Source organism: Phacochoerus africanus, chromosome 2 (assembly GCF_016906955.1).
Source record: "Phacochoerus africanus isolate WHEZ1 chromosome 2, ROS_Pafr_v1, whole genome shotgun sequence".
NCBI lineage: Eukaryota > Metazoa > Chordata > Mammalia > Artiodactyla > Suidae > Phacochoerus > Phacochoerus africanus.
The window spans coordinates 115,013,963-115,029,248 of NC_062545.1; the positions used below are offsets into that span (position 1 = coordinate 115,013,963).

Below are 15,286 nucleotides of genomic sequence, written 5' to 3' on the forward strand. Positions count from 1 at the left end.
GATACTTCAGAGTGTATATTTTTATAGTTTCACTTTTTAAAAACCATTTGCATGTATTTTTTTGTTGTTTTTTAAAATTATTTTTACTTAAAAAATTTTTAATTAATTAACTTTTTTGGCCACACCCACAGCATGTGGAAGGTACCTGGGCAAGGGATCGAACCTGCTCCACAGCACTGCTGCAATGATAATGCCAGGTTCTTAACCTGCTGTGCCACAAGGGAACTCTGCATGTATTGTTTTAATAATAAAAAATCTAGTTGCCAGACTCCAGAAACTCAAAGAAAGTCCACAATATTAAATGTTATGTGCTTCAATAATAATGTAGATGTTTCACAGAATAAATCCTTACCTTTTTGTATTTATGTGGATATGTACATCTTTCAATTGTCCCCTGGGATGCTCCACGATTAACATTTCCTAATCTTTCTTCCAAATGAATAAGTTCCTGAAGGTGAAGAAAAACTGGTATGAAAAGCCAGGACATTTATCCCTTGAATACCACTGTCAGCATTGTAAAAACAATAAAGTTCCATATTTATAAGTAGAGTATTCAAAAAGCCATATATGGTAAGGCAAATGGTTATGCTCTCCTTAGAGATTAGGACAACATATTATCACACATGTCCTATACAAGTCAGTAAGCATGAATGCATGCAGAAGATGAAGTCATTGTAGCATGATAGGGAAACAAACAAGTTCTAAGTCCCAGTGACTCCAACGACAAGAAGAAACAGAACTTTATATCATAGTCAAATGACTTATTCTTCCAGAAACAAGATATTTAGCTACAAATTAAAGTTCTTTTTCTACAGCAATGCTTCTCTAAAAATTAAGCTTAAACAAAAAGTATTAAGCAATGATTGTAGTAGGAAAATACTGGAAAAACCTAAATGTTTTTCTAGGATAATGGTTAAATAAATTATCTTAATCCATGTAGCAGAATATCAGAGCTATAGGAAATAATAAATAAAAAATTTGATATATTCCAAGGATAAATTTATATAAAAAGTTACTGCCCAATTCTAATGTATTACAAGCAACACATGGATTCAATAAAGCAAGTAAGTCTATTGCATTTATTAAAAAAAAAGCTATTATGGTGTTTCTCCCACATTTAATGGAATGGTTCTTTATCTGATGTATATATTAATTTAATAAATTTCTATAGTCTTCTATATTAGATAATTTCATTTACTCTTTTAATACTTGGGTAATTTTTTTTTCTTTTTTTCTTTTTTAGGGCCACAATAGTGGCACACGGAAGTTCCCAAGCTGGGGGTCGAATTGGAGCTACAGCTGCTGGCCTACACCACAGCCATAACAACTCGGGATCCAAGCCTCATCTGCAACGTACACCACAGCTCACGGCAATGCCAGATCCCTGATCCACTGAATGAGGCCAGGGATCAAATCCGCATTCTCATGGATATTTGTTGGATTTGTTTCTGTTGCACCACAATGGGAACTCCTAATACTTGGGTAATTTTTGACACCTGGATGAATATTACTTACAAATCTTTCTATAATAATCCCTAGAAGCAATATCAGAAATTAAGACATTTTACTGCTTTCTGATCCCAGCCACTGCAGCAACTCTATATGGTTGTATATATTAATAATATATATATTCTCCCTCTGCATTAAAGACACTGCAGCAAATATTTTCATTAATTTTATTATTATACCTCAAAATTGCCCCTGAAAGGACCTCTGAATGATGTTCCATCCAAACCTGATGAAATATAACGAATGTGAGGATAGCCTGCCATGTCAGGAACCTGTTAATTAAAAACAGAATAGGCTAAATCAATTGAGAATAGGCTCAAGTTTTACAGTTACCACTGAATAATTCACTCAATTTTCTCCATCCACCTACTCACAAAAATCAACTTCAATAAGTACACATAACTCAAAAAAAAAAGCATTCTGTAACAGTTAGGTTCCTCTTCAAAAATAATCTTTTATAACTCTTAAAATATAATCAAAAGGAAAAAAAGGGAAGAGCTGTTCCACAAGATAACAATTTTCTTCTACCTTATTTTGCACAAAGATTCTTAAGTAGAAAATACTCAAACCTAAGACTGAGGCTCTTAACAGCCTGAATGTATAAAGAGTAAAACTTTCCTAAGCTCTAATCAATTTCAGAGAGCTTTATTGAACAGTGTTAAGAAACCGAAATGCACAAAATTTTCTAACAAAACTTAACTTCAAGATACAAATTTTATTTTCCTTTTTCTAACTCCCTAAGAGCTAAAGGTACCCTTGGCTCCTTTTTTCGGTTTTGTTCCGTTAGTAAAAGTTTTAACAGTTTCCTAATTTTTTTGTTAGTCAATCCTCATTATTCATGGATTTCTTGTGAATTCACCTACTTGGTACAATTTATTTGCAACTCCAAAATCAACAGTTGTGCTGTCATGGTCATTCATCAATCTGCATTGCGCAGCAAATTTTGAGTTAGCTGATAACATGTGTTCCAGCTGAGGCAGAACAAGACCCAGTCCACTTGTTTCAGTTCTTATATTGTAAACAAGTATCTTTTTTGTAGTCTATTTAGTGCCACGTTTTCCACATTTTTATATTTTATAGGTGATATTTTTGTTTGTTTAAAATGGTCCCCAAACATAATGGATAAGTGCTGGCTAGTGTTCCTAAATGCAGAAAGGCTATGATGTTCCACATGGAGAAAATATATGCAGATAAGCTTCATTCAGACATGAGTTACGGTGTTGCAGGCCATGAGTTCAAAGTTAATGAATCAACAATATATATCAAATAAGGTGTCCCTAAATAGAAAACACATTAAAATAAGGTTATGCATTGATTGGTTGTTATAATCAGAGACTTGCAATAAGCTAGGGCTGTATTTACCTTAGGAATAATGCTTTAACATTCATTTAGTTAGCGTTTGCAGCAACTTTACAGAACGGAAATACCATGAATAACAAGAGTTGCAGATAGTGTTTAGAAAAGGAAGATTCTGAGACTGAGCACTATTCTTCCATCTTTATAAATAAATCTCCAAAATTATTTTTTAATCAGCTTCCACTGAATCACAACATACTTCTAGCAGGCTTTACAGCTTTAAAAGATAATCCACACATGGAAAAGAATTTAAAATAAGCAATAACTTTTATCCTCCAAATAACCTATTATTTATTTATTTATTTATTTTTGGTCTTTTTTTTTTGCTATTTCTTGGGCTGCTCATGCAGCATATGGAGGTCCCCAGGCTAGGGGTCGAATTGGAGCTGTAGCCACCGGCCTACGCCAGAGCCACAGCAACGCGGGATCCGAGCCGTGTCTGCAACCTACACCACAGCTCACGGCAACGCTGGATCGTCAACCCACTGAGCAAGGGCAGGGACTGAACCCGCAACCTCATGGTTCCTAGTCGGATTTGTTAACCACTGCGCCACCACGGGAACTCCCAAATAACCTATTATTTACATGTCTGTACCTTTCCGTACAATCAAGATCATCATTATCTAGCTTTAAGAAGATAATCTTGGAGTTCCTGTTGTGGCGTAGTGGAAACAAATTCGACCAGTAACCATAAGGTTTCAGGTTTGATCCCTGGCCTCACTCAATGGGTTAAGGATCCAGTGTTGCCATGAGCTGTGGTGTAGGTTGCAGATGTAGCTCGGATCCTGTCTTGCTTTGGCTGTGGCATAGGCAGCTGTAGCTCCGATTGACTCCTAGCCTGGGAACCTCCAGATGCCGTGGGTGTGGGCTTGAAAAGCAAAAAAAAAAAAAAAAGAACAAAAAAATAAAAAGAAGATAATCTAGGGGAGTTCCCATCATCAGTAGTAACGAACCTGACTAGGATCCATGAAGATGCAGGTTCAATCACTGGCCTTGTTCAGTGGATTAAGGCTCTGGCATTGCTGTGGCTGTGGTATAGGCCAGCCCTCCCAGCCTGGGAATTTCCATATACCACAGGTGTGGCCCTAAAAAGCAAAACAAAACAAAAAAAAAGAGAAGAAGATAATCTAACTTCCTACATATCTCCAAGGAAAATGAAAACATAAAAACTCCTGCCCCCCCCCCCAAATTATTTAAATCTGGACTTATCCTGTAACCCTATCTAGTATTTTTTTATCTAGCTTTTATGGATAAGCTTCCTCTTTCTCCTATTCAAGGGTAAGCTCTACCACCTGCTTTCCTCTTTCCCTCTTTTTCTGTTTCCCCACCCTGGGTCATCCTTAATTAACTGCTACCCAACCCTCTCCTCTATATCTTCAAATAAGTCCTCGCTGATGTTAATGTTGTTCTGTCTTAAACCTGAAATTACCTTCAAGTTTCTCCAAATCCAAATTCTCTCTCTAGTGCTTAAACATGTGCCAACCCCATTTCCCACTTTCTTTCCTTTCACAGACCAGTTTATAAAGCAAGTAGTTTATACTCACTGTCTGTACATTTTCATCTTCCCCTTTTTTTTTTTTGGCCCTACCCACAGCATTTGGAAGTTTCTGTTCCAGGGATCAAATCCACACCAGAGCAGTGACCCTATCTGCTGCAGTGACGATGCCAGATCCTTAACCTGTTAGGCCACCAGGAGACTCCTCACCTTCTTACCATAATCTAAGAGGTACCCTATCTCCATCTGGCACCATTACTGACATCACTGACAAAAGCCACCAATAACCACTCCAACGCAAGATGCATTCAACATTTTTCAAACTATTTTTTTTGTGATGAAATGCTACTGACATATTATTTTGACATTATTCTAACTTTATTTCTCAACTTCTCTAGTCAGTTCCAGGAATCCTTTGTTTAAGGTACAATATTATCATTTAAAAATAGAAATATTTTTCTTTTCTTTTTTAAAAAATTACTCAATGAATTTTATTACATTTATAGTTGTACAACAATCACCACAACCAAATTTTATAGCATTTCCTCTCCAAGGTTTTTTTCAACCTCTTGTCAGTCTGCACATTTTTCCTGGAAATCTAATCCTCTTCTATGAATTCATATATTATGACAGTTATGTGACACATACAACTTACTTATTGACAGATCACAACCTATCTTTAACTCAGTTACCAGTTGACTGTTTGGAGATCCAGATCATAAACTTAACTTCCTACTAGACATTCCACCTCGATACACACAATTATCTCAGATTTTACATGTCCCTTTTCTAAACCCTCATCTAATATTCTCCAATTTAGTGAATGGCAACACCATACACTTAATACCCAAAGCTAGAAATGTGGGAAATCCTCATAAATATTACTCAAAGGTATCCCATCATTTTTATGTCAGTTGCCATTGTCTCTCTCAGGCATTCACTAACTTTTATCTCTTCTACTATTAGCTCTAACTAGTATCCTTCCTCCTGCCCTGAAATCTGTTTTTCACACAACCAAAGAGGGGGTCTATTTAACTATAATCTGATTAAATCACATTAATAACATAAATATGATCAAGACATTCTCTCTTCAATGGTTCCTGAATTTCTTGGCAGGGAGATTTTTCATTGCTGAGTGACTCTCACTCCTGAGATCAAGAAATACCAACTTACTTGGAGTTCCTTGTGCTTATGCTATTTGAAAGCTCTTTACATGCTTTAGCTGCTATAAGAGCACCATTCTTCATTCCAAAGCCTACTTACAATTTGCATGTATAATAAAGTGTCCTGGAACCTTCTCTGAAGGGCCTCTACTCCTATAAGACAAAACTACTCACTTCTCTGTACCTCATACTCTGTATTATGAAGAGCAAACTTCATTTTTGCTGAACTTGTTCTTCAGAACTCAAATTGGAATCAACAAAATCTGAACCTGCTCAAATTGTATATAGAGTATCAATCAGTATACTCCTTCTGCTATCAGAAAAGTATGCATGCATCAGAACAGACCCACTACTACTTATAACACAAAGCACACATGCTAGTGAAGAGTGTATCAAAGTTATTACCTCGGTGTAAATGAAAAAAATTGTCTTTTTTACAATGCAAATACAAACACTTTTTTTTTTTTTTTTTTGAGGGCCACACCTGTGGCACATGGAGGTTTCCATGCTGAGGGTCTAATCGGAGCTGTAGCCACCGGTCTACACCACAGCCACAGCCATGCCAGATCCGAGCCTCATCTGCAACCTACACCACAGCTCACGGCAACGCCAGATCCTTAACCCACTGAGCAAGGCCAGGGATCGAACCTGCAACCTCAGGATTCCCAGTCAGATTCGTTTCCCCTCGCCACGATGGGAACTCCTAAACATATATTTTAATATAAGTAACACATTCTCACAGCACATTTCCATCTAATAATTCTCAATTTCTATTAAACTATTTCCAATAAAATATTTAAGAAAAGGAAGAATAGTTTTCAAAGGAAACTCTACCCAAATTTTGAAATTTTCCTAATTTACCATTAAAGGAAGAGCTCCTAATTGTAAGTGATGTAGTCGAGGGGGTGCATGGTAATGGGCCAAGTGAGGGTGCAATGCTCCAGGTGTATAAGTAGCTGCAGTCACTCCAGCTTCAATTCCCAGTTCCCTGACAAAGGATGAGAACAGATCAAATTTTAGACATCCTTACAATGTCCTTATTATCCACAGGAATGGAGGAGTATGTTTACATTTCTAAAAGTAATCTTAAGTTTCTTAACTAACTTAGCTGAGAAAAAACATAATTTAGCCCAAAGGATATAACTAATAATTTCAAGTTCACTTCAGAAATTAAAATTCAAAAATTCAATTTTGTGATCATGAGGAGCATGGTACAAATGAAAAGCACTGTACTCAATTTCACATCTTACAAAGGAAGGAAATACAGTGAATGCCCCCTAAGGTTCTTTCCAATCTAAGTCTGATTCTACTTAAGCACACAGAATAGAGTTTACCTTTTTGATTTATATGAATGTTGCTCCCAGGGCTTTTGCTTGTTGGATAGTGCCTCTGGGTTGTTGGTATCAAGGATAATTAGAAGAGTAAACACTTCTATACTTTACAAAGCAAGGGCAAACAAAACTTTAGAAAGAGTAAAATTGGTAAATGCCAGATCTTCATTTATTTATTCTCATTTTATGATTTTGCCTCAAAAGTCACTGTGGCTCAAGATCTCAATGACTTCTACAGACAAGAGATCCAGAAAGAAAATTTTAATCCAAATCCGCTTCCATTAGTCTAGGAAAGAACACCAGCCTAGGAGGATGAAGGCTGGATTTCCTTTGTCACTAGCAGGAAATAAGGGTGGTACTACACCTTTGTGAGTACAAAAGTGGAGGTGGTGGATAAAAGAAGTTGTGAAAGGTAGGATCCATCTAGGGAGTTAACTTTGATAGCAGATCCCTGAAAAAAAACAAAAAGCTCTACTCCTGTCTGACACAGGTTTCCTGCCCCAGAACTCAAGCTGCAACTCTTTCATCCCTAGGTCTCTATGACTTGTCCAGAGATAGCACAACAGCTAAGCTGGAATTCAGTTTCTCCGTATTACCCTTCTGTATGGCATTCCACTACAAATTATGTCTTTCAAAGGTTTTTTACAGCAAGAAGCTTAAGCACAATTTTGAAATACACAAGATACTGACCAGGCAGATCTCTCTGGAGCCTGTCGAGGATGTGAGGACATAGTCTGAGGCACATGAATATGATGCCCATGACCATAGTTTGGGTGCATCCTATGTGGATGGGGTGGGGGGCGCTCATGTGCCCGCCTGGAAACACAGAACACAAAAAGACCACTGGAAATAATTGAATAATTGGTTATTTCTTAATGTAGAAAAAACAATCTAGTATTAATATTATAACATCTACACATTAGTCATGAACTTATTTTGGTAGCAATAAATTATAAAAATGTAATATAATTTAATGATTAATAAATCAAGAAACCATAATCCCACAAATTCTCACTGCTCATTAATTACAATGCCTCCAATTCACATACCATCCAAAGCAAAAGGTAGTTTTAACATCATCTTGTATATCTTCTTTATGGGAGATTAAAAAAAAATTTTTTTGTTTGTTTTTATGGCAGATATTTTAAATAGAATAACAAACTATAAACAGAAATAAAATTTTATAAAGTAACACTCCAAATGCTGCAGGCACAAAGAAGTTATTATAATATTCACCCATTTTAATACATAAAGCTTTTAAGAAAAAATTTTTAACTTTATGCATTTTTTCAAACACATGCAAATACATGTCAACACATCTGGGAAACTGATAATATTAGTTCCATTTACACTCTTTATTCATCAACCCAGATTATTATACTTTCTTTTCCTAGTCTAAAATTTGTCAAACTTACAAATGCAAACGGTCATAACGTTCTGAGCAAATGGCATTAAAAAAAAAAAAAAGAAAAAAGTTCCAGGGATTCATTTTTATCGTCTCATTCTTACTTTCTATTAGTTTTGAACACATTTACAGATTTTGCAAGTTTAATCTAAATGATTTAGAACAAGTAATTTTCTAGATACCAGAAAAATATGAATGTTAAGCTGGCAACTTTCTATATAAAGGGTCTAATATTAGAATGGCAGCAACATCCAGAGATTCCAGATATAACCTTAAATTATGTAACTAAAGAAAGGAGTTACACAAGTGCCAGATCATTAATTAGATCAAGAGTTCTGCAAATACTCTGTAAGGGCCAAATTATTTGCTCTATAGGCCACATGGCCTCTGTGGCAACTACTCAACTTAGTTTTTGCAGTGTGAAAGAAGCTACAGACAATATATAAATGAACAAGTGTAGTGGTTTTCCTATAACACCTTAAAAAAACAGGCAGGAAGAATAAGACCAATAAAATATGCTGCCCTAAATTAGAAAATCCTGAATTTTTAAAAGAAATTTAAAAAGTTCAATTAGGAGTTCCTGTCAGGGCTCGTGGTTAACGAACCTGACTAGCATCCATGAGGACGCGGGTTCGATCCCTGGACTTGCTCAGTGGGTTAAAGGATCTGGCATTCCTACGGCTCTGGTATAGACTGGCGGCTATAGCTACGATTTGACCCCTAGCCTGGGAACGTCCATATGCCACCAGTGTGGCCCTAAAAAGACCAAAAAAAAAGTTCAATTATATTCTTTTCATAATGTATGGGGAATATTTTAATATTTAAATTTATAAATAAACTAAGCTAGTTAAGAAGACTGATTTTTCAATGACTGATTTTTCAAATTAGTTGTTGAAAATTCCAATACCCTTCTTCCCTCTGGTAGGTAACACAAAATAAATTAATTGAATCTTTAATAACTTCCTATCTTGTTACTTAGTATCATCAATTTTAACATTAATCTTCAGTATGGAATAGTGAAGAAACGGACATATGAGATTGGTTTACAAAAATAAATGACCTTGGGTCATATCCTGAAAATGCTCTGATTTCATTAAATAACCTGATATTATAAACTTGTTTTGTCAGCACCTATAACTCAGTAAGACAAGAGGAAGATTCTCGTTAGTAAAGAATTAATTTCCCAGTGACTGAGGATTAAGTACAGTAACATGACTTTAGAGTTTCAAAGACCAATGGAAATAGAAGTAAAAGGAATAATGTGCGATTATCTTTTTTAAAACATAAAACCTACGTTGGATGCTGCATCATTCTCCTCCTTTGAACCTCCATCCTCTGCATCACTTCATGAGGATGCAGTCTCTGTGCAGGAGGTGCTGTGGCTGGAATATGGTGTGAAATCGGCTGGTGTGTGGGCGGAAGATGCTGAGGAATAGGTGCAGCTGTACTGGTTAAATGAGTTGGGGGTGGGGGTGCCACGGGATGAGATGTTGCATGAGAAGATATTTGAGAATGGAAAGCATGTACAGGATGAGGAATAACATAATCCACTTGAGGTGGAGGCTGAGTCTGAGGGGGAGGGTTTCCATGAGAGTGGGGGCAGGCAGAAGTTTGATGATGAAGTGGTCTTGCCAAAGAAGCATCTGTAAGAAAAGCACAGGCACCATGGAGTTGAGAATATTTTGGCATAATATTTTATGAACACATTAGCACATATTTAATTTTTATGAGTATTTTATCAATGCTTGAGTCTGCTTAGTCCTATTTGGCAACATGCTTTCTTCTTTGAGTCATCTTAAGATATTTTCTCATGTCAATATATATAGCTTTACTTCATTTACTGCTTCACAACATTCTATTATAGGAATGTACCAAAATTTATTGACGAAATCACTACTGATAAAAATGGAAGCAACCCAGAGTTCTGTTGTGGCTCAGCCGTAATGAACCTTCTCTAGTATCCATGAGAACGCAGGTTCAATCCCTGGCTTCACTCAGTGGGTTAAGGATCTGGCGTTGCCGTGAGCTAGGCAGCAGATGCGGCTTGGATCTGGCACTGCTGTGGCTGTGGTGTAGGCCAGCAGCCACGGCTCCGATTCAACCCCTAGACTGGGAACTTCTATATGCCTCGGATTAGACCCTAGGGGAAAAAAAAGGAAGCAACCCAAAGCTGCAATAAACAGCTGTGTGTATGAATGATTCCTCTTTTGGTTTCTCTTTGATACAAGCATACACATGAGTATGTGCACATGCATATACACACACACTACTCACAGAGACGTTCTGCAGCATAAATTTCTATAAGTAGTCTGAGTCTGAGAGAATAAATTCAGATACTAGTTGACAAAATACTCTTCCCAAAAGTTTACCATAGTTAATTACCATCAACAGTACATGAGAGTTCCTGTCTAATTACTCCTATACTATCACTAAATTTTTAAAATGTTAATTGGAGAAAAATCTTGTATTTATTAACCACTTACATTTCTTCCCAGAATCATCCACTCATAGTCTCAGCCTATTATTCACCTTTTTCTGGTTGATTTTTAAGTATTTTTTTTTGTGTACATAGAAGCTTTGTCATAATAAGGTAATACAACATTTTTCCAAATCATCTTATATATCAATCTTGTTTTCCTTCATGATTTATGGTTATAGAGTACAATAGAGAGGAAAGGAACTTATGAGTCCTTATGGGCAAGACAGCAAACATTCTTTCATTGCTACTCTTCTCTCATCCTGGCCCATGCTACTTTTCCTGTGCTGCCTTAAAATGGTGGCATATTTACCTGGAACCTGCCATGGAAATCAGCCTTAGGTAGAGATGGTTTCACCCATTTCTTTATTCTGGGTCTTTTTCTCTCTCTCTCTCTTGCTTTTTAGGGCCATACTCGTGGCATATGAAAGTTCCCAGGCTAGGGGTTGAATTCGAGCTATAGCTGCCGGCCTAGGCCACAGTCACAGCAACACAGGATCTGAGCCACAACTGTGGCCTACATCACAGCTCACGGCGAGGCCAGGGATCAAACAGTGTCCTCGTGGATAATAGTAGGCTTCATTTCTGCTGTGCCACAACGGGAACTCCTCTTCATCCTGAGTCTTTATGTTGCGAAGCAAATGTTGAAAGATCTCTCAGAGGAGAACAATCTCTCTTACTCTAAAAGATGTGCATCTGTTTGAGGTGTAAAAAATGTTTGTCTCCTCCCTGACTTTCTTTCCTAATTTCATTCTATTTGGAAGACTTTCTTGGTAGCCTGTATGGAGCTACAACAATATTTCAGTTTCCTTACAAAAAGACTGCCTTCAATTTTTAATTGCTTTGATTCATGCAGCAGTGAGGAAAGTTAGATAACCATGGACTCATTTAGCCATATTTTCAAAGGAAAGCTTGTTAGCATATATTTAAAGGAAACTTTCACTAAGCTCAATGTAAGTTCTGACATTTTAAAAGTTCTATCTTCAAATCAACACTTCATCTAAGAACTCACAAAGCTCAGTACTTCTTGGTCATCAAAAAAGTTTTATCACTGCAACTCTCCTCAAATTCAGAGCATTTTTTCCAGCTTCATTTCAAGGTTTTCTACTTCCATAATCATTACACAAGAAATAATATTCACAAATATCACAAAATTCTAAAGTTTCGTTTCAGAATAAATCAATTTATTTAACTCATCAATATTTCAATTTTTTCAACTTTATTGAAGTATAATTAACAAATACAGTAATATTTTAAAAGTGTACAATAATAAATTTGACATGTATACCATGTGAAATGATTATCATAATCAGGTTAATTAATACATCCATCACTTCACATAGTTACCATTTTCTGAGTGTGGTGAAAACTTCAGTCATCATTATTATTCACTGTTTATCTAAACAAACCAACTGTCAACCACTGTAAAAAGGTGACATATTTTGCATTCCCAGAGACCATTCCCTTCTTCTCTATTTTACATGTTCTTGCCAGTTTATAAAAAAAAAAAAAAAAATTCTGATCTTGCTTCTTACAAGTTCAGCATGTCACTTTAACCCAGCAATCTTACTCCAGCAAAGTTACTCTACAGAAAACCTAAAAAACTACAAAAAAAAAAAAGATGATTTAAATGCCCATCAACAGAGCACTAATTTAATATACAATGGAACATTATGAGAGTATTAAAAACAAGATTTTTCATGTGCTAATATGGAAAAACTGAGATGTACTGTTAAATTAAAAAACCTAAAAATCAAATTAAGAAGAAGGAAGAGGCAAAAACTGCCTGATATGATCCCATTTTTTTTAAAAAAAGGAGCGACATATGTCATAATAACGTATGTACAAAGAAAATTTCTGAAAGGATTTATAATAAGCTATAAACAGTTGCTATCTCTGAGACACCAGGCTTAGTGGGAAGAAAGGAGAAGCCCTTTTAAGGTCTCCTTTTATATCATTCTGAAGTCTGAACTCTTTAGATATATACAAATTACTTTTGTGATAAAAGTAAAACTAGTTTAGGAGTTCCTACTGTGGCTCAGCAGTAATGAACCTAATTAGTAACCATGAGGACTCAGGTTCAATCCCTGGCCCTGCTCAGTGGGTTGAGGATTTAGCATTGCTGTGAGCTTCAGTACAGGTCACAGAAATGGCTTGGATCTGGCATTGCTGTGTCTGTAGTATAGGTCAGCAGCTGCAACAGCTCTGATTCGACACCTAGCCTAGGAACTTCCATATGCCACAGGTGTGGCCCTAAAAAAAAAGTGTAACAAGTTTAAGTCTAAAACATTTGTTTTTGTATTAAGACATTGAAAAAAGGAATGGATACACTTATAAACTGCTTCAGTATATTATTTTTAAAAGAGAGGGGGAGAAAATCACACATTTTGAGTCTCCAGTAAAAGATCAATTAAAGATGGGAGGTCCCTAGTGGCTCAGTGGGTTAAGGATCCAGTGTTACTGCTGTGGCATGGATTCATTCCCTGGCCTGGGAATTTCCACATGTCATGGGCATGCCAAAAAAAAAAAAAAAATCAAAGATGCATTATCAACAAATATTAGAGAATAGCCTAATCACACCAGTGTTCATACACAGAAATTTGCCCACTAGTCAATACTTTGTAGAAACTATTTCAAAACCTCTTTTCTACCTTACACTTTAAATTATAAGCTGCATTACTGAAAAGATAAATGATGTATCACCAGGTTTCACTGTACAAATTCTAAGTTGACTCCAGGTGTGTCTTCAAGACCCAAACTTGAAGAAATCTAAGATATCTAACTCAAAAGTATCCCTTGAATATAATCAGAAGAAAAGCAAATTTCCTTGTCAACTTTCTGGTTTACTCCTATATGAATTTTCAGTGTATTTTTCTATCAAAGCATTCCATCTGATTATTAGCTACAATTTAACAGAGCAGTAAATATATGTTACACAGCTTAAAGGTATTTCTCAATTCTTACGGTATCTCCTAAGTTTCAATTTCTTTTTCAATTTCTTCTTTCAGACAGAAGCCATGTCTCTCTTTTTTTTTTTTTTTGGCTTTTTAGGGCCCGACCTGCAGCATATGGAGGTTGCCAGGCCAGGGGTCAAACTGGAGCTATAGCTGCTGGCCAAAGCCACAGCCACAGCAACGCCAGATCCTAATTAACCCACTGAGCAAGGCCAGGGATCGAACCTGCATCCTCATGGATACTAGTCAGATTATGCCAACCACTGAACCATGACAGGAACTGATTCTATTTTAATTGCTTGCATCAAATGAGTACAGAAACCTTTTTGCAATTGGCAAAGCTTTCTGTCAAGGAGTTTTCTCTTATGCCTCAGGTAAGCTTCAGAATTCTTAGTCAATGTTTACTTTCCCATGTGTAGAAAGAACTACTGAACTTTCAAATTTCCTTCTATTACTAAACAATAAATCTAAATTCCTTAAAATTTTCCTTCTATAGGAAACTAAGGTGGCATTATTGAAGGTACTTCAAGTTCAAAGATAATAAAAGGTACATGTTAAAAAGTAAAACAGACAAAATACAATACTTTTAATTATTTTCCTGGATCTTTTAAAACAACATCTGGCTCCCACCCCCTTTGCTTTTTAGGGTTGCACCCGCAGCAATATGGAAGTTCCCAGGCTAGGGTTCTAATTGGAGCTACAGCTGCTGGTCTACGCCACAGCCATAGCAATGCCAGATTGGAGCTGTGTCTGCAACCTACACAGCAGCTCATAGCAACACCGGATCCTTAACCTGCTGAGCGAAGCCAGGGCTCAAACCCGAAACTTCACGGTTCCTAGTTAGATTTGTTTCCACTGTGCCACAACAGGAACTCCAACATCTGCCCTTTTATACCTTAAAAAACTGTTTTGTGTACATAAGGTGAAGAGAGGATGAAACAGGCAAAATATACCCCACTCTTAGGCCAAAGAAATACTAAAAATTTATAAATTAGGATTATTAAAAGGCTATTTCATGGAGGAGAATACAATGCTTCATTTATATTCCTCTGAATTCTTGGCCTATTGATACTTACAAGGAGGTGGCATATAATGTCGACAAGATGACAGTGAGGCTTGTGGAGGGGGCTGGGGCTGGGGCTGCGCAACCATGCTTGATCCATAACCATCTATTGATAATGGCTGACTTGGGGCAGCAGCAGCAGCCTGATGGCCAAAGATTGCAGCTCGGGAAGAAGAAACAGGGCAGCAGGGGTCAAATGCAGATGCTCCATGAAAACCACCACTTCCATGACTTCTGATACCACTGTTGCTCAGGTCTACTGGCAATGCCTGCTGTATAAAGAGGAACTATATTTTATCTTTCTCATGTTTGGTCAAAACATTGTTTCATGTTATACTATAAAAGTACTCCTAATACAATCCAGAAAAATAGAATCTATGAATTTAAAATGGTAAACTTTTTAGTGGGAAGACCTACTGAGCACCAAGAAAATGATGTTTATCTTGGATTATAAAAATTATAGTGCTTTTACCCTTAAAATCGATAATCAATTTTTAAAAATCAAGTGTGAGATCATGCTATAAGATGAACAAA

The 15,286-nt window shown here is 36.5% G+C and overlaps 1 protein-coding gene across 9 annotated transcripts in view; it reads right to left on the reverse strand.

The window, feature by feature from the left end:
- Window positions 1–15,286, reverse strand: part of RNF111 (ring finger protein 111) — a 98,404-nt gene that overhangs the window by 6,031 nt on the left and 77,087 nt on the right. For 3 of the 9 annotated variants that reach the window (XM_047766237.1, XM_047766233.1, XM_047766234.1), the window contains exons 7-12: window positions 14,766–15,024; window positions 9,554–9,902; window positions 7,545–7,670; window positions 6,385–6,511; window positions 1,689–1,781; window positions 353–448 (exon numbers count right to left, since the gene is read on the reverse strand). In XM_047766237.1, coding sequence (XP_047622193.1) covers window positions 353–448; window positions 1,689–1,781; window positions 6,385–6,511; window positions 7,545–7,670; window positions 9,554–9,902; window positions 14,766–15,024 — 1,050 coding nt within the window. Of the gene's footprint in view, window positions 1–352; window positions 449–1,688; window positions 1,782–6,384; window positions 6,512–7,544; window positions 7,698–9,553; window positions 9,903–14,765; window positions 15,025–15,286 lie in introns of all 9 variants that reach the window. The other 6 variants (XM_047766232.1, XM_047766229.1, XM_047766230.1 and 3 more) reach the window with 3 other exon arrangements.